Genomic DNA, 21,839 nt, shown 5'->3' on the forward strand with positions numbered 1-21,839 from the left:
TTTAATTCACTTTTTATTCATATTAATACACTTTTAATTCATACACAAAGTGCTGGTGGAACTCAGCAGGTTGGGCAACATCTATGGGGAGGAATAAAGAGTCAGCATTCAAAGTACATTTATTATCAAAGCATGTACACAGTATACAACTCTGAAGTCCGTCTTCCCCACACACAGTCAAGAAACAAAGAAAACCGTGAACTGACCTGTTCAAAGAAAAAACATCAAACCTCCCACAGGCCACCCCCAATTAGTAGTAACAATAAACAGAGCAACCAGAACTAGAACTAGAAATGGAACACGTCATAGAAATTGAATTAGTGTCCAAACCTACAGTCCATGTCAATTAAACCTTGATTCAGCCCATACTCTGACAGTATCGAGGGAGAGAGAGTTTACTCGATACAAAGGACCTTCCTTAGGGAGCAGCAGGCGAGAGATCACCACACAGAGACACCGGCAGCAGCAAGTGAGAGACTGGCAGACAGTGCTGAACACTCGCTCACCTTCTGCACCCGCCTGGATGATTTCAGTCTTCCTTGGCGCTTTAATTGGCGAGATCGGCGAGTGATGGAGTCGATTGTGGGCCTGTGCCCTGTCTCCGGGATCCCTGGCCTTCATGCCACATGTTTTGGTTGCAGCCTCGTGGAACACCCTGGAGAAAGCAAAGCGTCAGATTGCCCGATCAGCCCAAAGCTGCAATGCCAGAATGTAGTTTACAGACTCTAACGGTAGCAGAACCATATCTGAAATAAAAAGGTGTGAAGGGAATTGCCTTGTGGCCTTTGGTGGTGGTGTTTGCTGGCACATCTTCATCAGTACTGGATGCTGCCTGCTCTGCTGAGTTCCTCCAGCATTTTGTCTGTGTTTCTCTGGATCTCCAGCATCTGCAGAATCTCTTGTGCTTGTCACTTTTAACTCATGTTATGCAATAGAATACTAAACTTTGCAATGAACTCTGTAAGTTTACAAGAAACATGGAACACTAAACTTGGTGAGCTCGAAGTGAGCCCAGGATTCAACACCAGATTGGCTAGATCCTGAACTATTGGGCTTTTTAAATAGTTGGATAGTGGATTTTTGGAATTTTATGGTGGCCCCTTTTTAAAATGAGTCAAAAGGTTTACTTTTTTAAGCTGCAGTGGATCTGGAGTAACAATTATTTTGCTTTCCTTTACACTTGTGTATAGGGAATGATGTTAAACATTTTTGAATCTTCCATTATAAAATGATGGACCCGCACCTTCCTGAATTTGTGTATTTTCTGTCTGCTGTGAAAGTGCTTCTCCTCTTTGATCTCCAATGATTTAGGAAAAGCAGTAACAAGTGAGATGTTAAATAAAATCAAAGCTCCTGTTACTGATTTTTTTTTTAAAAAATGATTTTGTGGGAATGTTATGTTGAGCTTAATGTGTGGCCTACAAGTGTTGCCACAGATTCAGCTAAATATAGCATTCCCACAATGCTTGGCAGAACAATTTAGCATTCCCACAATGCTTGGCACTCTACACAATTTATGAACATGTGACTTTGAGGCATGAATAGGCCACATCCCCTTGGGTTTGCTCCATCATGGCCAGTTTGGTTATAGCCTCATCACCTCATTCTCATCTCTCATGGTAATCTTTCACACTGCTGGTTTAGTTATAAAGACTTATGCCCCCTCAAAAATTGTTTGCCTCCCCTCTTTCTTAAATGGATAATCCTCTACTTTTAAATGCTGTCCCGAATTCCCAATTCTATCATGAGAATTCTATCTGCCCAGCTGTTGTAAGACAATTGAATGGTTCCCTTAGTACAGGGGTTCCCAACCGGAGTTCAAGAACCCATTGCTTAATTGTATTAGTCCATGGCATAAAAACAGTTGGAAATCCCTGCTCTAGTATAAGATAGACTCATGACTTCATCGTCTACCTTGGTATGATCTTGTACTTTATTGTTTACCTGTCTTACTTCTCTGTAGCTGCAGTTTTTTTCTCTCCCCAATCTGTTACAATCTTCCCCATAGTATACGAGAGAGTATGTCCTGTGAGGATTGGTTTAGTGACCCTCGGGTTTCTCTTTGAAGTCAAGGAGATTGAGAGGTAACTTGATAGAGGTGCTTGAGGTGATAAGAGGCATAGATAGAGTGGACAACCAGAGATTTTTCCCCCTTGCTTATACAAGGGGTATAACTTTAAGGCAATTTGAGGGAAGTATAGGGGAATGGCAGATGTAAGAGTGTGGAACTCACTGCCAGGGTGGTGATAGAGGCAGCTACATTACAGATACTGAAGAAACTCTTAGATAGGCACATGGATGATAGAAAAATGGAAGGAAGGGTTTGATTCATGTTGGAGTAGGTTAAATAGTTGGCACAACATTGTGGGCCGAAGGATCTATACTGTGCTGTAATGTTCTGTGTTCTCATTCGCTTTCCACTGCGCATTAAGATTGTCTTTGGCTGAGTCAGTACTTGCCCTCTTCCTGATATGTTGTTCCTGAACTCAAGATTCAATATTCAGACTATAGTTATCTTTAAATGGGTCCAGAGCAATGTCAGTAACATCTGCTCATGACCAACAGATAATATTGGCATGTGAGTGATCCCAAGGAGTGTTGCTTCGTGTTGATGATAATGTGAAGCCCTTAGCCCAAAAAATGTCATTGAGGGCAAGGCAGGTGAACAGAACATGGTGGGATCATGATAAGCAAGAATGTCAAGTTCAAATTCAAGTTCGAGTTTATTGTAATCTATCTATACAGTTATACAACCAAACTAAACAACTTTCCCCTGGTGCACCCACAAAACAATGTTCTTCTGGACCACAGTGCGTTCACAAAATGTGCAGTACATCAGACACAGCACGTAAAACAAAATATTACCATAAATAAGTTAATAAAATATAATTCAAAGTGCATGTGTAGTGTGCAGCACAGGTTGGCAGTAAACAGCTTACTGTCCTAATGACGAGACCTCGGTGATGACAGAGTATTCATTAGTCTCACAGCCTGAGGGAAGAAGCTGTTACCCAGTCTGGCAGTCCTCATTCTGATGCTCCTGTCCCTCCTTCCCGATGGTTGTAGGTCAAAGAGACTGTGGGATGGGTGGTAGGGATCCTCAATAATGATTCGGACCCTTTGTCTACAATGCTCCCACTAAATGTCGCAATTTTTTTCAATACTTTGTAGGATCTTGCAGTCAGATGCCTTGTAGCTTCCGCACAACAATGATGCAGCCAGACAGGACACTCTCGATGGTGCTCCTGTAGAAAGTTGTTAGAATGGGACAGGCTTTAAGGCAAAGAGGAGGAATCTAGTAGAGCCCTCAGGAGCATGAATGCCTTTTGCTAATGCTGAGATGGACTACTCAGGAACCACGTGAACACAAGGAAGGAGTGTTTGCTGCAGGCAGAGTTCTCGATATTTCGATGAGTTAGTTGTTGTGTTGTGGCATTGAGCACTTGGTTTTCTGCTGCTGTGTGAGCCATAGGTTGTGTTAGTAGGTGTTCAGTGCTGAACTGAGTGGGCACTGTTAGTGTGATGGTTGATTTAATGATGTTTTCCTTAAGTGAGCCAGCTGCCAAAAGAGCTGAGCAATTTTCCAACCTTTACCACAAACTCACTAAGCCGATGGAAATGTCAACACACAACTGAAGCCATGTTGTCAGGCAATGACTCATTCAGTCAACTAACCAATCGTTACTGGAGTTGTACTTGCATCTCATGATGTAAGCGGTCTCAAATTAAACTCTGTGCACTTACTCCTTCGACATTTTATTCTGCAAGTACGATAATGTATGTCTGGCGCCACAGTAGTATTGTGGTTGAATGATGCTATTACAGCTCAGGGTGCCAAGCGTTCAATTCCGGCATCTTCTGTACGAAAGTTTATATGTTCTCCTCAAGTGTGCGAGAGCTTCCTCCAGGTGCTCCAATTTCCCCCCAGAGACCGAAACATACCAGTCAGTAAGTTAATTGGTCATAGTAAATCACCCTGTGATTAGGCTAGGGTTAAATCAAAGTTCGAAGTAAATGTACTATCGAAGTACGTGTATGCCAACATATGCAGCCCCGAGAGTCATTTTCTTGTGGGCATTCACAATAAATCCAATAAACATATTAGAATCAATGAAAGGCTGCACTCAAGTAAAACAGGAGGCCAAGCACACAGCCTTGTGGTTCACCTGTGCTGCTGGAGATTGTGAAGGAGATGTTGCTGCCAATCTATTCTGACTGGGGTCTGCAAGTGAGGAAATCAAGGACCCAACTGCACAGGAGGTATTGAGGCCAATGTGTGGGAGCTTATTGATTAGTTTTGAGGGAATGCTGAGCTGTAGTCAAAAAGTGCTAATCCATGTAACCAATTAAACTATTAACCCGTACATCTTTGGACTGTGGGAGGGAACGGTGCACCTGGAGGAAACCCATGTGACCTTGGGAAGAATGTACAAACTCCAAGTTCAACACACAAGTACGCCAAGTTCCTGGGATGATCTCACCTAGTCCTTTAATACCACAAGAAGGCACAGCAGCCCTCCACTTCCTAAGAAGGTTGAAGCAAGTTATGCTCCCTCCCCCCATCTTAACTGTGTTTTACAGGAGCACCATTGAGAGCATCCTGACACGTTGCATCTCCATCTAGTATGGGAGCAGCAGTGCATTGGACCAGAAGTCCTTACAAAGAACTGTGAGAATGGCCGAGAGGATCATAAAGGTCTCCTTGCCGTCCACTGGGGACATTTATCTTGAACGCTGTTTATGCAGGGCCCGTAGTATTACTAAGAATCCCAGCCATCCATCCAGCATCCTCTTTGACTTTCTACCATCAGGCAGGAGACTCCAATGCATAAAGACAAGAACGGTCAGGACGGGAAACAGTTTCTTCCCTCTGGTCATTAGGCTTCTGATCTCCCTGCCGTATTGTATTCGAAGTGTCACTGGTTACTCTGTTCCAGTGCAATATTTAATTATTAACATACTTTAGTTGTTATTTATGTGAAATTCCTCCGTAGATTTTATCCTTACCTTCATAAGATATTGTGTGTTATTTGTACTACAGTGCTTTACACCCTGGTTCAGAGAAACACTTGTCTCGTTTCTATATCCGTTATATACATGTACATAGATAAATGACAGTAAATGTGACGACTTCAGACAGTGGTGGCTGGGTTGCTGGTGCTGTCTTGCCACCCCCAGCTGAGAGACAGAGGGAAAACAAAAAAAGTAGTTCAAGGTAGTGTTGGGGTTGGCCAAGGGGAAGAGGCTGTTGCTGAGCACTGAGGTGCCTCCGCAGTTCAGGGGTAGTCACGAATGTAGGAGATGTCATCCTACGAATGGTTACTTTGAAGAAGGTGAACAAGAATGTGCTTCCCTGTCAAGTGCCCGTATTTTGTCAACAGCCACTAATTCGAGTGTTTGTGTTAGTGTGTGGGTCAAAGCAAAACTTCCCTGCCCTTCGCTGGCAGGATCCTGACACTGTTGAGAGGAACACCCAGCATAAGTTGCTCGCTGGGCCGTGCGCATGCCAACTCTGGTATTTTGGCAATAAGCCATCAGTTTAATGAGTTGTATCTGTATCAATAGCAGTTGTTACTTTAACATTCCAATGGCAGCAGTAATTGTATAAAAGTAACAATAGCAGTTGTTAGTATTACAATGAACTCGGGAACATGACCTCCTATTCCAAAGATTCAAAGTACATTTATTATGTAAGAATGTATGCAGTGTGCACTCTGAGATTCGTCCTCCCACGGACAGACACAAATCAAAGAAAGGAAATGACGAAACTCATTCAAAGAGAAATATGAAACCCCCAGTGTGCAAATCATGCAAACAGCAAAAACAAAAAGCGAGAAACACAGGATATAAAACAAACCACAACTCAGTGAACCAGTCCAGGCATCTTCAGTTCAATTTATATTTCTGCCATTCATTAACTTCAGCTCCCTTTTGCACTATTTATTCAATGTTTATATCCCAGTATATACACTCAGTGGCCACCTGTGCACCTGCTCATTAATGCAAATATCTGATCAGCCAATCATGTGGCAGCAATTCAATACATAAAAACATGTAGACACAGTCAAGAGGTTTAGTTGTTCAGATCAAACATCAGAATGGGGGAGAAATGTGATCTAAGTGGCTTTGACTGTGGAATGATTGTTGGTGCCAGACGGGGTGGTTTGAGTATCTCAGAAACTGCTGATCTCCTGGGATTTTCACGCAGAACAGTCTCTAGAGTTTACAGAGAATGGTAAGAAAAACATCCAGTGTGTGGCAGTTCTGAGAGTGGAAAGACCTTGTTAATGAGAGAGGTCAGAGGAGAACGGCCAGACTGGTTCAAGCTGACAGGAAGGTGGCAGTAACTCAAATAATCACGTGTTTACAACAGTGATGTGCAGAAGAGCATCTTTGAATTCATAACACATCGAACCTTGAAGTTGATGGGTTACAACAGCAGAAGACCACGAAGATAAACTCAGGGGCCACTTTGTTAGGTAGAGAAGGTAAATTATAATTTACATCCTGTAAAAATAAATTAAACAATTTTATAAGAACATAATGAACAAAAAACAGTGCATTTAGTGCAAAGTGGTCACAGTGCTGTTAAACTGTTTTGTAATACTTGTTTGAAAGATGAAATAACAAATGCTTCGAATAGAGACTAAAATGACAACGTTTGCGTTTTTGTTTTCCACGGCCTTGGGGCCTGGCAAACACCTTGTGGCCATTGAAGCCCTTTCATCAACACCGGGTAATTTACACGGAGCGAGCTATCATTGAGTGTCTGTGCCTGTGACTCTGGACTGGGAATGCGAACCACACCCATCTGGTCTCGAGGCAGGGGTGTTTCCACTGATCTGAGACAGACTCTGGCAGGAGTCGGCTTTGCACTAAACTCACAACTTTAATTGTGATTATTCAGTGAATCGGTAGAGTTTGAGAATTACTCAGCGCAAAGTTAAAAGTAAATTTATTATCAATGCACATATAGGTTACTATATACCACCCTGAGATTTATTTTCTTGCGGGCATTCACAGTAGAACAAAGAAATACAATAGAATCAATGAAAAACTACACACAGAGACAGACAAGCAACCAGCATGCAAAACTAGACAAACTCTGCAAATACAAAAAATAATAATAAATGAATAAGTAAATAAATAATATTGAGAACGAGAGTTGTCTTGAGGGATATTTGCACAGTTTGTTGTTTTTTACACACTGTTGGTACGGTCTTTCTTTGAATCTATTATGGTTATTCAATTTCTTGAGTATTCTGACAAGAAAATGAATCTCTGAGCAGTAAATAGTGACATACATGTAGTTTGATCATAAATTTACTTTGACTTTGAATTTTATAGAGTCCATAGGTTGCGGAACCTGACTGGTTTTGAGGTGTGAGAAGTTATCCACGCTGCTTCAGGAGCCTGATGGCTGTAGGGTAATAACCGCTCCTGAACCTGTTGGTGTAGGACCCAAGACTCCTGTACCTCCTTCCCGATGGCAGCAGAGAGCATGGAAATGTATAACATCTGAAACAGGAAAACCGTGAGGAGCTAATAGAACAGAAAACAGAATCTGTTAAATGTCCTGGATGCATCAGCTTCAACCACCAGCCTCAGTAGGGTGTTCCACCCACCCACCCACCACACTGTGTAAACATAAACTGCGTTTACCATCTCACCTATACTCTCTGCCAATCCCCTTCAAATTATGTCCCCTCGTATTATCCATTTCTGCCCTAGGAAAAAGTCTCTGGCTATCCATTCAATCTATGCCTCTTAGTATCTTGTACACATCTATCTAGTCCCCTCCCATCCTCCCTCACTCCAAAGAGAAAAGCTGTAGCTCCCTCAGTCTATCCTCAAAATGTTCTATAATCCAGGCAACATCCCGGTAAATCTCCTCTGCACCCTCTCTAAAGCTTCCACATCCTTCCTATAATGAGGTGACCAGAACTGAACACAGTACTCCAAATATGGTCTAACCTGGGTTTTACGGAACAGCAACATTTAATTTTGAATGTTTACTGGGAAATTTAACATCACGTGCATGGCATGTAAAAGAGAAAACTGTGAGGTGTTAACAGGGGCAGCATCCAGGCTTCTGGAATATCTGCCAGTCTGGCACTACCAGGTCCTGAGAGTGGCGGGTTATCAATATTTTACAGCCTCCCCTGGAGTACCCACTTCACTTCTCTACATATCACTCTTTTCAGTCCGTCACTGGGTCAAGGGTTCACACCACTCTCTAGATGGTTACTCCCACATCTCCCCAGAGGCCTGCACTTTGGGGGAGCGCTGAGGGTTGTGTATCACTGTTGGGTACGTTCAACCTACAGTATATTGCCTCAGGTTTGCAGGAAATGAACATAATTCTCATTGTCATGTTGTTTGATGTAGAAGCTTAATTTGTGCAAATAGGCTTTTTGCTGGGAAAAGGCCAACTTGTGGTTCATGAGTTTCTCCGAATCTGCCACAGATTTCAGACATCAACTCCGGGTAATGTGGTGCCTACCCGAAGTCCTTCCACCATCTCTGAGGCTGAGTGGATTTTTTTTTCTTGTCTGGATGAAGACATTTCCAACACTCTTTATGATTAACACAATTTTGGACTAGTTGACACATTTGTTTGACACACTGTCTGTGACCTTAAAACATTCAATCTCTCCACCATACTGCTGTGTGTACAGTGTACACAGTATACAGCAAAAAAGCTCGCTGGCTGCGGTCTACCATCGCTGCAGGACTTGTATGTGTCGAGGGCAAAAAGAGAACAGGCTGGCAAAATCATTGTGATACTACCCACCCTGTAAAATGACTTTTCCAGAAAAGCTCACTTCTGGAAAGTGCTATATAATACTATTAAAACAAAAGATGTTGGGATACATGGATGTTACTCCGGTTGGCAATCAGTGGTGAGCGGTGTGTCAAGGGGTCGGTGCTGAGCCCACAACTGTTCACGATATACATTAACGATCTGGAAGAGGAGACTGAGTGCAGTGTATCTAAGTTTGCTGATGATACTAGATTGAGTGGAAAAGCAAATTGTGCAGGGGATATGGAGAGTCAGAAGAATATAGATAGGTTAAGTGAGTGGGCAAGGGTCTGGCAGATGGAGTACAATGTTGGTCAATCAAGGTCATCCACTTTGGAAGGAAAAATGGAAGTGCAGATTATTATTTAAATGGTAAAAAATTGCAGCATGCTGCTGTGCAGAGGGACTTGGGAGTGCTTGTGCATGAATCACAAAAGGCTGGTTTTTGCAGGCTGTCGAGAAGGCAAATGGAATGTTGTCCTTCATTGCTAGAGGGATTGAATTTAAGAGCAGGGAGGTTATGCTGCAACTGTACAGGGTACTGGTGAGGCTGCATCTGGAGTACTGCATGCATTTCTGGTCTCCTTACTTGAGGAGGGATATACTGGCTTTGGAGGCAGTGTAGAGGAGGTTCACCAGGTTGATTACAGAGATGAGGGGGTTAGACTCTGAGGAGACATTGAGTTGCCTAGGACTGTAATCACTGGAATTCAGCTGAATGAGAGAACTTATAGAAACATATAAAATTATGAAAGGGATAGAAAAAATAGAGGCAGGACAGTTGTTTACATTGGTAGGTGAGACTAGAACTAGGGGACAAAGCCTTGGGATTCAGGAGAGTAAATTTAAGATGGAGATGAGGAGAAACTGCTTGCCCCAGAGAGTGGTGAATCTATGGAGATCTCTGCCCAGGGAAGCAATGGATATTTTTAAGATAAGGTTGGATAGATTTCTGTTTAGATGGGGAGTTGAGGGTTATGGGGAAAAGGCAGGTAGGTGGAGATGAGTCCACGGTCAGATCAGCCGTGATCTTATTGAATGGCGGAGCAGGCTCGACGGGCCAGATGGCCGACTCTTGCTCCTGTTTGTTTTGTTTAATGATGTTCTGTTGACTTCACTTTATGCTCTCCCAACTCGACTTGTGCTTCATTCTGCTGCTTCAAAGTTCAAAGTAAATTTTATTATCAATGTACAAATATGTCACCATGTACAACCTCGAGATTCGTTTTCTTCAGGGCATACTCAGCAGATCCAAGAAACACTATAGGATCAATGAAAGACGACACCCAAAAGGACAGACAAAAAAAATCAAAGCCCTCTTTGACTATCACGCATCAACTTTTGTCTGTGCTGATTTTCCCCTTGAGATCCTGGTCTTGTAAGCTGTCTGTCTATAATTGTGTTCCAATTGCTTTGCCTTGTATAGTTTTTTAAATTTGTGGTTACTTTTATGTGAATGTTGGCTGTAATGCCACAACAGTCTCTTTGTTACACATGAGCATGCATCTGCTTGGGATAATAAAGAGGACTTTGACTTTAGAATATAGCACTTAATCAGTACAGCACAATACAGACCCTTCAGCCCACAAATGATGTGCTGACCCTTTAGGCCTCCTCCAGCTGCTCCAGTCTTCATGACTATGGACTCACTTTTATTCTAAATGCTATTTGTTTGATTTTATTATTTGCATGATTTGGTTTTTTTCTCGCACTACACGTTGGGTGTTTGACAGTCTTTATGGGTTCTTTCAGGCTTCTTTGCTTTGTTGGCGGCCTGTTAGGAGACGAATCCCACGGTTGTATAATGTAACCCTAATGTGCCTATTGACAAGTCTTTTAAACGCCCCTGATCATGGGGTTCCCAACCTTTTTGATGCCATGGACCCCAGATTGGGAATCCCTGCCCAGTCTCTACCACCCCTTTGGCAGTGTGTTCCATACACCCACCACTCTCTGTGCTATACAACCTACCTCTGAAATCCCTCCAGCTCCATACTTCCCTCAATCCCTGCACCCTCTCTATAGCTTTCTCTAGAGCAGGGTTTCCCAAACTGGGGTCTATGGACCCCCAGTTAATGGTAGGGGTCTATGGCATAAAAAAGATTGGGAACTTCTACTCCAGAGAAACTTCTTTCTCCCCACTGGAGCTACATGTATTTTTCAGGACTATAATGGGCTTATCTTAAATGTCAAGGCTCGTTATTGTGGAGTAAAGTTTTCTCCCAGTGGACAATTGCTTTGTTAATCACTATCTCAATGGAAAACCATTTCAGACTGTGGTACAGCAGGCATTTTTTCTCAGCTCAGGATTTCAGGTTCAAATCCCGTTCCAGATATTTGAGTGGAAAGACCTAAGCTGGAACTCTGCAAAATGAGGCACCGCCAGAGGTGGTGTTTTTGTATATGACGTGAAGCTGTGGCCCCATCTAAGCCCACCCCTCAAATGGCGTACAAGTTTCTGTCCTGATGAAGAGTGTTGGGCTGAAAGGCGGGCTTTATTTCCCTTCACAGGTGCTGTCTGAATCTCTACAGTGCTTTGTGTGTTTTGCTCCAGGGCTCTAGCATCTGCAGAACCTCTTGTGTCAGGGTTTTATCGGCTTGCCAATGCTTGTTCCAAATTCAGCATCGCAAATCCAGATTATCCGTGCCTCATCATGTTGCTGTTTGTTAGAGCTTGTTGCATGTACATTGGCCTATAATATAGACGAATCTCATTGGTGTTACACCGTTTTAAACATATGGGTTTCCTTAGCGATACAAAGCTTTTCAAAATAGTGTGCCTTTGTACATGTGTGATTGTTCTGAAAGCTCTGCAAGGTTACAAATCTGCCTGCTCAAGCCTGCCCATACAGTGGATCTGAACGTGATGAATGAGGGTCAATCTCTACAATGTTGTACAGTTATTTAGAGATGCATCGTGGAATGGTTCCTCCTAGCCCAACGGGTTGCGCCATCCAGCAACCCACCTATTTAACCCTAGCCTGACCACAGGACAATTTACAATGACTGATTAGCCTACTAACCAGTCCATCTTTGGAATGGGGAGGGAACCAGAGCACGGGGGAAAACCCAGGTGGTTACGGAAAAGATGTACGAGCTCCATAGAGACAGTATCGGAATTGAACTCCGAACTCCACCCTGAGATGTAAAAGCACCACATTAACCACCACACTACTATGCAAAAACAGTTTCTGTAGAGAAAGTTTTTATTTGGATTTTCTGGCTAATTTTAGGGTCAGTTCAGATTTATCCATGGTAAATTGAAGATTAACAAGAATAATTAAAAACATTCAGTAGCCTCTTTTTTAAAAAAAATTTTATTAGTTTTTCAAAACATTTTACAAATTAAAAACCCCAAATCCCAATGAGGAACATTAAAACAGTGCAAAATTAAGCATACAATAACAATATGCTACAAAGGAAGAGAATTTAGCAAAAAAAAAGCACCTGAATTAAAGACAAGTAAGCTTAGTGTCTTCCCCAAGCCCCACAACACAAGAAAAAACAACAGCAACTCCAGACCAACCACAACACAATATAGAGAGTATAAGTCAGGACAGCCAAACTCCCAGACTGTGAATACACTCAGCAACAGAGGGTAATAATGCCTTCTACCAGAAAAAAAAAGGAGCTGAAAGCAAGGGACCGAAAAGAAAAAAAAACCCTAGTCAAGAGGAAGGTTATGAAAGTACTCGATAAAAGGTCCCCAGACCTTATGGAACTTTAGATCCGAATTGAGAACTGAATAATGAATTTTTTCGAGGTCCAAACAGGCCATGATGTCGTTAAGCCATTGAGCATGAGTGGGCAGGGCAGCATCTCTCCATCTGAGGAGGATCAAGCGTCTAGCCAGGAGAGAGGCAAAGGATAATATTCGGCATTTGGTCGGACCCAGACATAAATCTGTCTCGCCCCAAAAACCGAACAGAGCAATTAAGGGGTTTGGTTCTAGGTGCTGATTCAGAATACACGATAACGTAGTGAAGACATCTTTCCAGAATTTCTCCAAGCTAGGACAGAACCAGTACATATGGATGAGAGAGGCCACGCCCCTCTTGCATTTATCACAGAGCGGACTAGCTAGGGTAGAATCGAGATAGTTTAGATTTAGACAAATGGGCTCTATGAACAATTTTAAACTGTAAAAGGCAGTGGCGAGCTCAAAGAGAGGTTGAGTTAACTGATTTGAGAACTGAATCCCAGCTCTCCTCAGATAAGGAGATATTTAAATCCTGCTCCCAGGCCATTTTGATTAGCCTCTTTATTAGGTACACCTGTACACACACTCGTTCATGCAATTATCTAATCAGCCAATCACGTAGCAGCAACTCAGTTCATAAAAGCATGCAGACATGGTCAAGAGGTTTGCTTGTTGTCCTGACCAAACATCAGAATGGGAAAGAAATGTGATCTGACTGACTTTGACTGCGGAATGTTTGTTGGTGCCAGATGGGGTGGTTTGAGTGTCTCCGAAACTGCTGGGATTTTCATGCAGAACAGTCTCTTGAGTTTACAGAGAATGGTGCAGAACAACAAAAAACATCCAGTGAGCAGCAGTTCTGTGGGCGAAAACACCTCGTAAATGAGAGAGGTCGGAGGAGAATGGCCAGACTGGTTCAAGCTGACAGGAAGGTGGCAGTAACTCAAATAACCATGCATTCCAACACTCATGTGCAGGAGAGAAGAGAATCATCAAACCTCGAAGTTGATGGGTTACGGCAGCAGGAAATCACGAACATAAACTCAGTGGCCATTTTATTAGGTAGAGGAGGTAAAACATAATTTACTTGCTGTAAATATAAATGATACACAATTTTTATAAGGACATAATCTGGTGCAAACACGTTGAACCTGGAAGTGGGTGAGCTATAGCAGCAGATGACCACAAACAAGTCTGCAAATTAGGTACAGGAAGTTCCTAATAAAGTGGCCACTGAGTGTAATTTAGGAACAAATCTTTGGCTTTACACCAATCAGTTTCCATAGCAATTTGAGTCTTTCCAAAATAGAGTGAATTTGTGAATGTGTGCTTATTCTGAAAGCTTTGCAGTGACACAAACCAGGGCCTTCCTGCTTAAGCCTGCCCATACAGTAGATGTGAATGAAACGTAGTGTGATGAATGGGGCTCGATGTTTCATTAATTACTCTGTTCAGATCCACTCTTTGGGTCTATCCTCCAAGAGAACCACAACTTAGTTGTAGGGTGTGGAGGCTTCTGTGCCACAGTGCTCTGGAGGGCCATGTTGGCTGGAGTCTGGGCCTTGTGCTTTGGCTGTTTGTGGGGTCACCCATGCTGAATCGGTCAAAGAGTAGAGGCCAGGCTGAGAGAGCTCCACCGGTTCTTCAGGTTTGAGGGCTTAGCTCAGGGCTGACAACACTGATTGGTCAAAAAAGAATTGTTATAGAAACAGCAATGAAGGATCTTTCTGCATCTGTGTGCAACGGTGTGGACAGACATTGATGAAGGAGCTTCATTGCTGCCCTAAACACCAGCAGCATAATGGGCAATGAGTATGGGTATAGAGTGGATGGGCATTAGTGATGTAAAAGCCCACTGTTGGCTTTTAGTGAAAGTTTTTACTTGGATTTCAGGTTTATTTAAGGCTTGTTACAATGAATCCATTTAAACTGAGAATTAGTGATAATTCCTCCCACTGTCCAGAGATGGACTGGGTAGGTTCATTGTAAATTGTCCCATGATTTGGTTAGGGTTAAATCAGGGTTTTCGGGGGTTCCCGGGGCTGAAAGGGCCTGTTCCTGCACTGTGTCTCTATGTAAATAAATAAAAGATCTATGCAGTCAAGTGACCTGATGTAAATAATTTTAACAATGTAAAGCATTAGGGTGGATGCTTTTATTATATTGGTTTAACATAATCAGAACGGTCTATGGGTGAGTCTAACACTAAGCATGTGGTAACTGGTTAAACAGGTTTCTCTGGTGCCTTAGTGAACAGCCCTCTTACCTCCTCGGGGTCTCCTTAGGTTACTGAGTAACTTGCTTCCACTCTGGGTTCTGGAGGTGGAAGGTCTCTGAGACACAGGGTCTCCAGTCTGGGTTCTGGAGAGGGGAAGGTCTCTGAGACACAGGGTCTCCACTCTGGGTCCTGGAGGGGAAAGGTCTCTGTGACACAGGGTCTCCACTCTGGGTTCTGGAGGGGGAAGGTCTCTGTGACACAGGGTCTCCACTCTGGGTTCTGGAGGGGAAAGGTCTCTGTGACACAGGGTCTCCACTCTGGGTTCTGGAGAGGGCAGGTGTCTGTGACACAGGGTCTCCACTCTGGGTTCTGGAGGGGAAGGTCTCTGTGACACAGGGTCTCCACTCTGGGTTCTGGAGGGGAAGGTCTCTGTGACACAGGGTCTCCACTCTGGGTCCTGGAGGGGAAGGTCTCTGTACACAGAGTCTCCACTCTGGGTTCTGGAGAGGGCAGGTGTCTGTGACACAGGGTCTCCACTCTGGGTTCTGGAGGGGAAGGTCTCTGTACACAGGGTCTCCACTCTGGGTTCTGGAGAGGGCAGGTGTCTGTGACACAGGGTCTCCACTCTGGGTTCTGGAGGGGAAGCTCTCTGTACACAGAGTCTCCACTCTGGGTTCTGGAGGGGGAAGGTCTCTGTGACACAGGGTCTCCACTCTGGGTTCTGGAGAGGGAAGGTGTCTGTGACACAGGGTCTCCACTCTGGGTTCTGGAGGGGAAAGGTCTCTGTGACACAGGGTCTCCACTCTGGGTTCTGGAGAGAGCAGGTGTCTGTGACACAGGGTCTCCACTCTGGGTTCTGGAGGGGAAAGGTCTCTGTGACACAGGGTCTCCACTCTGGGTTCTGGAGAGAGCAGGTGTCTGTGACACAGGGTCTCCACTCTGGGTTCTGGAGGGGAAAGGTCTCTGTGACACAGGGTCTCCATTCTGGGTTCTGGAGGTGGAAGGTCTCTGTGACACAGGGTCTCCACTCTGGGTTCTGGAGGGGAAGGTCTCTGTGACACAGGGTCTCCACTCTGGGTTCTGGAGAGAGCAGGTGTCTGTGACACAGGGTCTCCACTCTGGGTTCTGGAGGGGAAAGGTCTCTGTGACACAGGGTCTCCACTCTGGGTTCTGGAGGGCGAAGGTCTCTGTGACACAGGGTCTCCACTCTGGGTTCTGGAGGGGAAGGTCTCTGAGACACAGGCTCTCCACTCTGGGTTCTGGAGAGAGCAGGTGTCTGTGACACAGGGTCTCCACTCTGGGTTCTGGAGGGGAAAGGTCTCTGTGACACAGGGTCTCCACTTTGGGTTCTGGAGGTGGAAGGTCTCTGTGACACAGGGTCTCCACTCTGGGTTCTGGAGGGGAAAGGTCTCTGTGACACAGGGTCTCCACTCTGGGTTCTGGAGGGGAAAGGTCTCTGTGACACAGGGTCTCCATTCTGGGTTCTGGAGGTGGAAGGTCTCTGTGACACAGGGTCTCCACTCTGGGTTCTGGAGGGGAAGGTCTCTGTGACACAGGGTCTCCACTCTGGGTTCTGGAGGGGGAAGGTCTCTGTGACACAGGGTCTCCACTTTGGGTTCTGGAGGTGGAAGGTCTCTGTGACACAGGGTCTCCACTCTGGGTTCTGGAGGGGAAAGGTCTCTGTGACACAGGGTCTCCACTTTGGGTTCTGGAGGTGGAAGGTCTCTGTGACACAGGGTCTCCACTCTGGGTTCTGGAGGGGAAAGGTCTCTGTGACACAGGGTCTCCGCTCTGGGTTCTGGAGGGGAAAGGTCTCTGTGACACAGGGTCTCCACTCTGGGTTCTGGAGGGGAAGGTCTCTGTGACACAGGGTCTCCACTCTGGGTTCTGGAGGGGGCAGGTGTCTGTGACACAGGGTCTCCACTCTGGGTTCTGGAGGGGGAAGGTCTGTGTGACACAGGGTCTCCACTTTGGGTTCTGGAGGTGGAAGGTCTCTGTGACACAGGGTCTCCACTCTGGGTTCTGGAGGGGAAAGGTCTCTGTGACACAGGGTCTCCGCTCTGGGTTCTGGAGGGGAAAGGTCTCTGTGACACAGGGTCTCCACTCTGGGTTCTGGAGGTGGAAGGTCTCTGAGACACAGGGTCTCCACTCTGGGTTCTGGAGGGGAAAGGTCTCTGTGACACAGGGTCTCCACTCTGGGTTCTGGAGAGGGGAAGGTCTCTGTACACAGAGTCTCCACTCTGGGTTCTGGAGAGGGGAGGATGTCTGTGACACAGGGTCTGCACTCTGGGTTCTGGAGGGGAAGGTCTCTGTGACACAGGGTCTCCACTCTGGGTTCTGGAGTTGGTGAATTTATGTATTTAAAAAAGAGTCAAAGGTCCAGAGATGAGGGACGAAGGGAACATGTGCATTGTTGTGTGAGGAAAGCTCCAATCAATCATTGTGTTCTTATGTTCCCTTTTGCCAATGAGCAAAATGAAACTTGCCACGCGTTAATATTTACAGAGGTATGAATGTCCTGCATGCACACACACTCCTTTACCACACAAAGAACATTGAATAGGAAGGGCCTGAAGCATTGTGGAGGACCTGCCTTCCATCCTATGATCTTTTTGACCCAGCACCATCAGGAAGGAGGTACAGGACTAGGACTGCCAGACTGGGGAACAGCTTCCCTCAGTCTGTGAGACTAATGAATACCCTGTCCCCACCGAGTTCTCGACACTGGGACTGCAAGCTGTTTACTGTTTACCTGTGCTGAATTACGTATATTTTATGAACTTATTTATGGTAGTAGTTGTCTTATGCCCTCCAAGAAGACCCCAACCGGCTGGTGGGGTAGTGGCATCTGCACCAGACTTGAGGCGAATGATCCTGAATTTGAATCCAGCCGGCTCCTTGCACGCTTTCCATCCGTGCTGGGTTGAGCGTCAAGCTAGCAACTCAGCCTCATTTTAAAAAAAAACAGGTAAAAATAAAGCTAAAGAAACGGCAAGTCTGCCACCCCATGAGCCGCAAGGCGCAGAAATGAACAACGAGAGGAGCACAACCTTGTTGTGGTTTGGAGGCTTGTGTGCCTCAGTGACCCAGAGAGCCATGTTGGCTGGAGTCAGGGCTTTATGCTTTGGCTCTTGATAGGGTCACCCATCCAAACAGGTCAAAGGGTAGAGGCCAGACTAAAAGTAGTTCACCAGGTTCAGGAGTTCAGCTCAGGGCTAACAACCCTGACTGGTCAAATATAATTGTGACGGATACAGCAATGAAAAATCCTTCTGCATCTGAGTGTGACGGTTTACCTGAGTCTGCACCTGGGACTTGCATGCCTGACAGTCGTGGCAACCGAGAGGAAGTCCTGAACACCACCAGAGAAGGAGGATCTTCATTGCTTTCCGAAACGCCAGTGGCGTAATGAGCAGTAAATTAAAAAAAATAGTTTGAAGTGCTGTGTGTTACAGTGCTACAGTATGTTTTGTGGTCTGGAGGATCTCCACTCTGAGTTCTGTAGAGAGAGAGAGATGTCTGGTTTCATTTGGTTGTTCATATGTACAGTCAGATAACAATGAACTTGAGCAAACATTCACAGTGCAAATTGCACAGGGTCAAAATCAATCCAGAGGCAAAAATCAGTCGAGGTCGCGAGCACGGCAGAATGTCACTGAGAACTATCTTTATCACTGATGTGCTGAGGTAGTCAATGATGCTTAATGTCAATTGTATCGGTTGCCAACGCAAACAACACATTTCACTGTATGTCTCGATGTACGTGTAAGAAATGAACAGTGATTAAAGTCACAGAGCACTACAGCACAGTAGTGGCCCTTTGGCCCATCTAGTCCATTCCAAATTGTCATTCTGTCTAGTCCCATCCATTTGCACCCGGACCATAGCCTTACATACCCTTTCCAACCATATACATATCCACATTTCTCTTAAGCATTGAAATTAAACCCACTTCCATTAGCAGCTCATTCTACACTCTCTGTATGAAGAAGTTCCTCCTCATTTTCCCCTTAAATGAATAAATCTGAAATCTGAAAAAAATGCAGAATGAAGTGCAACCAACAGCTGCAGAGGGAGTGCAGTGCAGGCAGGCAAGAAGGTGTAAGATAGATTGTGAGGTCAAGAATCCAATTTATCATACTACGGATCAATTTAATAGTCTAACAGAGGCGTAAAAACTGTCCTTCAGCCTGGTGGAATGTGCTCTCGGGCTTTTGTAGCTTCGAGAAAACTTGGGGAGTCCTTCCACGGGTCCAAGCCAATATTTTCTGGTGATTCTATGTGGAGTCTTCTGGGGCTGAGCTGAACTGTCTGTTTTCTTGGATTGGTAAATGAACCTTTAAATGCAAGAGATTCTGCAGACGCTGGAAAGCCAGACTAACACAAAGAGTTTGATAGATTCTTGTTTGGTCAGGGCATGAAGGGATATGGGGAGAAGATTGGGGCTGAGAGGAAAATTGGGTCAGCCATGATGAAATGACAGAGCAGACTTGATGGGCCAAATAGCCTAATTCTGCTCCTATATCTCAAGTTCGTAAAATGGTGAAGGAACTCAGCAGCTCAGGCAGCATCTATGGAAATAAACAGTCAACATTCTGGGTTGAGACCCTTCATCAGGTCTGGAAAGGAAGGGAGAAGAAGCCTGAATAAAAAGATGAAGTGGGTGGGTGGAAGAGGTAAAGGGCTGGAGGTGGAGAAATTCGACAGGAGAGCAGAGTGGACCATGGGAGAGAAAGGAGGAGGACAGGTGCTGGGGAAGTGATGGGCAGGTGAGGAGAAGAGGCCAGAGCTGGGAATAGAAGAGGGGAGGGAGAGGAAAAAGGGAAAAAAAGGAAAATTAAAAAATTACTGGAAAGGGAAACTGATGTTTATGTCATCAGGTTGGAGGCTAACCAGATGGAATATAAAACTAACCTTTATTTGCTTTAGAGTGTCCTTTCTTGAGCCTCAAAAGTTCAAGTTCATTTTAAATTGCACATGTTTGTTGTGAAAACTGTGTGGCCGAGAGGAGCATTTAAAGTTGTTTTTCTTTACAGATCTAGAAGATGAGTTATCCAGGATATCCACCAGCTCCAGGGGGATATCCCCCCGCACCAGGGGGTTATCCACCCGCATCAGGAGGGTACCCGCCAATCCCAGGAGGATACCCACCATTAACAGGTACTTCTATATTCCACACCATTTCTTGTGAGAGAGGCAGATGCAGATTTACTTACCACATGTACATCAAAACAGTGAAATGTGTCATTTGCATTAACTACCAACGCAGCCGAAGGAGGTGCTGGGAGCAGCCCTCAAGTGACGCCGCAAATTGTGGCGCCAACATAACATGTCCACAATGCTCAGCAGATCAACGCAAACAACAACAAAACAAAAACAAACCAAAAACACCCTGTATTCCGTCTGGGTAGACAACGACCTGATTGCATGAATATCAATATCTTCTTCCAGTTAACAAATTCTAGCCACCACCTTCCTCTATTCCCCACTCTGCCCTTTCACCTGCTTATCACTTCCCCTGGGTCCCCTCTTCCTTCCCTTTCTCCTATGGTCCACTCTCCTCTCCTATCAACTTCTTTCTTCTCCAGCCCTTCACCTTTCCCACCCACCTGGCTTCACCCATCACTTTCCAGCTGGCTTCCTTGCCCTCCCCTTACCTTTTTATTCTGGCATTCTTCCCTCTTCCTTCTCCATCCTGAAGAAGTGCCTCAGCCCGAAATATCGACTGTTTATTCTTTTCCATAAATATTGCCTGACCTGCTGAGTTTCTCCAGTGTTTTGTGTCTGTTGCTCCTAGCAAAAAAAAAGTCTCCTTTCACATTTGCCACCCACTCCCACAGACAGGCTAACTTTCAGCTGAAGTACGGGCTACCGCCAGAGACCTTGGCCATGGATTACAGGCCACCAATTCCTGGGCATGCCAACCCAGGGGCTTTGACTTTCTGGCAGTTCCATGCTGAAGTCCACATTGGGCACTAAAAAGAGTTTGAAGGTGTTTGCATTTCTTGAGCCTTTCTTCAGCTAGAGGGTGGTGAATCTGTGGAATTCATTGCCACAGGCAGCTGTGGAGGCCAAGTCATTGGGTATATTTAAGGAGGAAGTTTGCAGGTTCTTGATTAGTCAAGGCATCAAAGGTTATGGGGAGAAGGCAGGAAAATGGGACTGAGAGGGATAATAAATCAGCCATGATCGATGGGCGATAGGCAGAGCACGCAATGGGCCATTCTGCTCCTATGTCTTAAGGTCTAGGCACTTTACAGGACTTGAATGTTTGACGTGGAATCCTGTTTGAAGATTGGGAGTGATTACCATAATCCTGATCAAAGCGGTAAATGTTGTACCTCAGTGAAAGCCTCGGTTACATGCCTTTTTACTAAGTAAGTTACCCCAACGAGGTTAAGATAGAGAGTGGACCCGACAGGGAAGTTTACACCTACCCTGACCCAAACTTCTCTGGTTGGGTCCTGTGGAATTCCAGTGGGATGGAGATGCGTCGCAAACAAAGGCACTCCTTCCCTCCACTAGCCTGCAGGTCACCCTTCGTCGAAGCGTAGCACTTGTTTAGCCCCGATCAGGGTCATGTGAAGCCATGGGAGCAGTAGCTGAATGGTCGTACGAGCAGCTGGTCCTGGTTATGTGACCATTGACCCCAGGCAGCCAATCTCTGAAGAGTATTGATAATGGCTGGGGTCACTCGTCTTGTAAAGACACTGCACAGAAGAAGGCAATGGTAAACCATTTCTGCAGAAAAATTTGCCAAGAACAATCATGGTCATGTGATTGTAAAACCTGACTTGATTCTGAAACATCATCTGTCCATCTTGCTGCACAGATGCTGAATTCTTCCTGCAGTTCATTTTTATTTTACTCTTTTCTGTATCAAGTTGTTCAGGTTTCCCGCTTCCCAAGTGTGCAGACCCGTATCTGTACCTTTCCTGGCTTTAAAAAAGCTTCTTAGCAAGCCCACTTTGAAAGAAATTGCAGGTGAAAGCATAGAAGCAAGCACTGTGTCAGACAGACATACTTTATTGATCCTGAGGGAAATTGGGTTTCGTTACAGTCTACCTGTGACGTCAATTTCAGGGAACCCATGCGCTGATACATCGTGTAGTGGTTAG

General features: G+C 45.0%; 1 protein-coding gene across 1 annotated transcript in view; it reads left to right on the plus strand.

The window, feature by feature from the left end:
• Positions 1 to 21,839, plus strand: part of LOC132379136 (annexin A4-like) — a 90,600-nt gene that overhangs the window by 17,912 nt on the left and 50,849 nt on the right. Inside the window, exon 2 of the mRNA XM_059946744.1 lies at positions 19,758 to 19,881. Coding sequence (XP_059802727.1) covers positions 19,767 to 19,881 — 115 coding nt within the window. The 5' untranslated portion in view covers positions 19,758 to 19,766. The remainder of the gene's footprint in view (positions 1 to 19,757; positions 19,882 to 21,839) is intronic.

This window comes from Hypanus sabinus, chromosome 21 (genome assembly GCF_030144855.1).
Source record: "Hypanus sabinus isolate sHypSab1 chromosome 21, sHypSab1.hap1, whole genome shotgun sequence".
Taxonomy (NCBI): domain Eukaryota; kingdom Metazoa; phylum Chordata; class Chondrichthyes; order Myliobatiformes; family Dasyatidae; genus Hypanus; species Hypanus sabinus.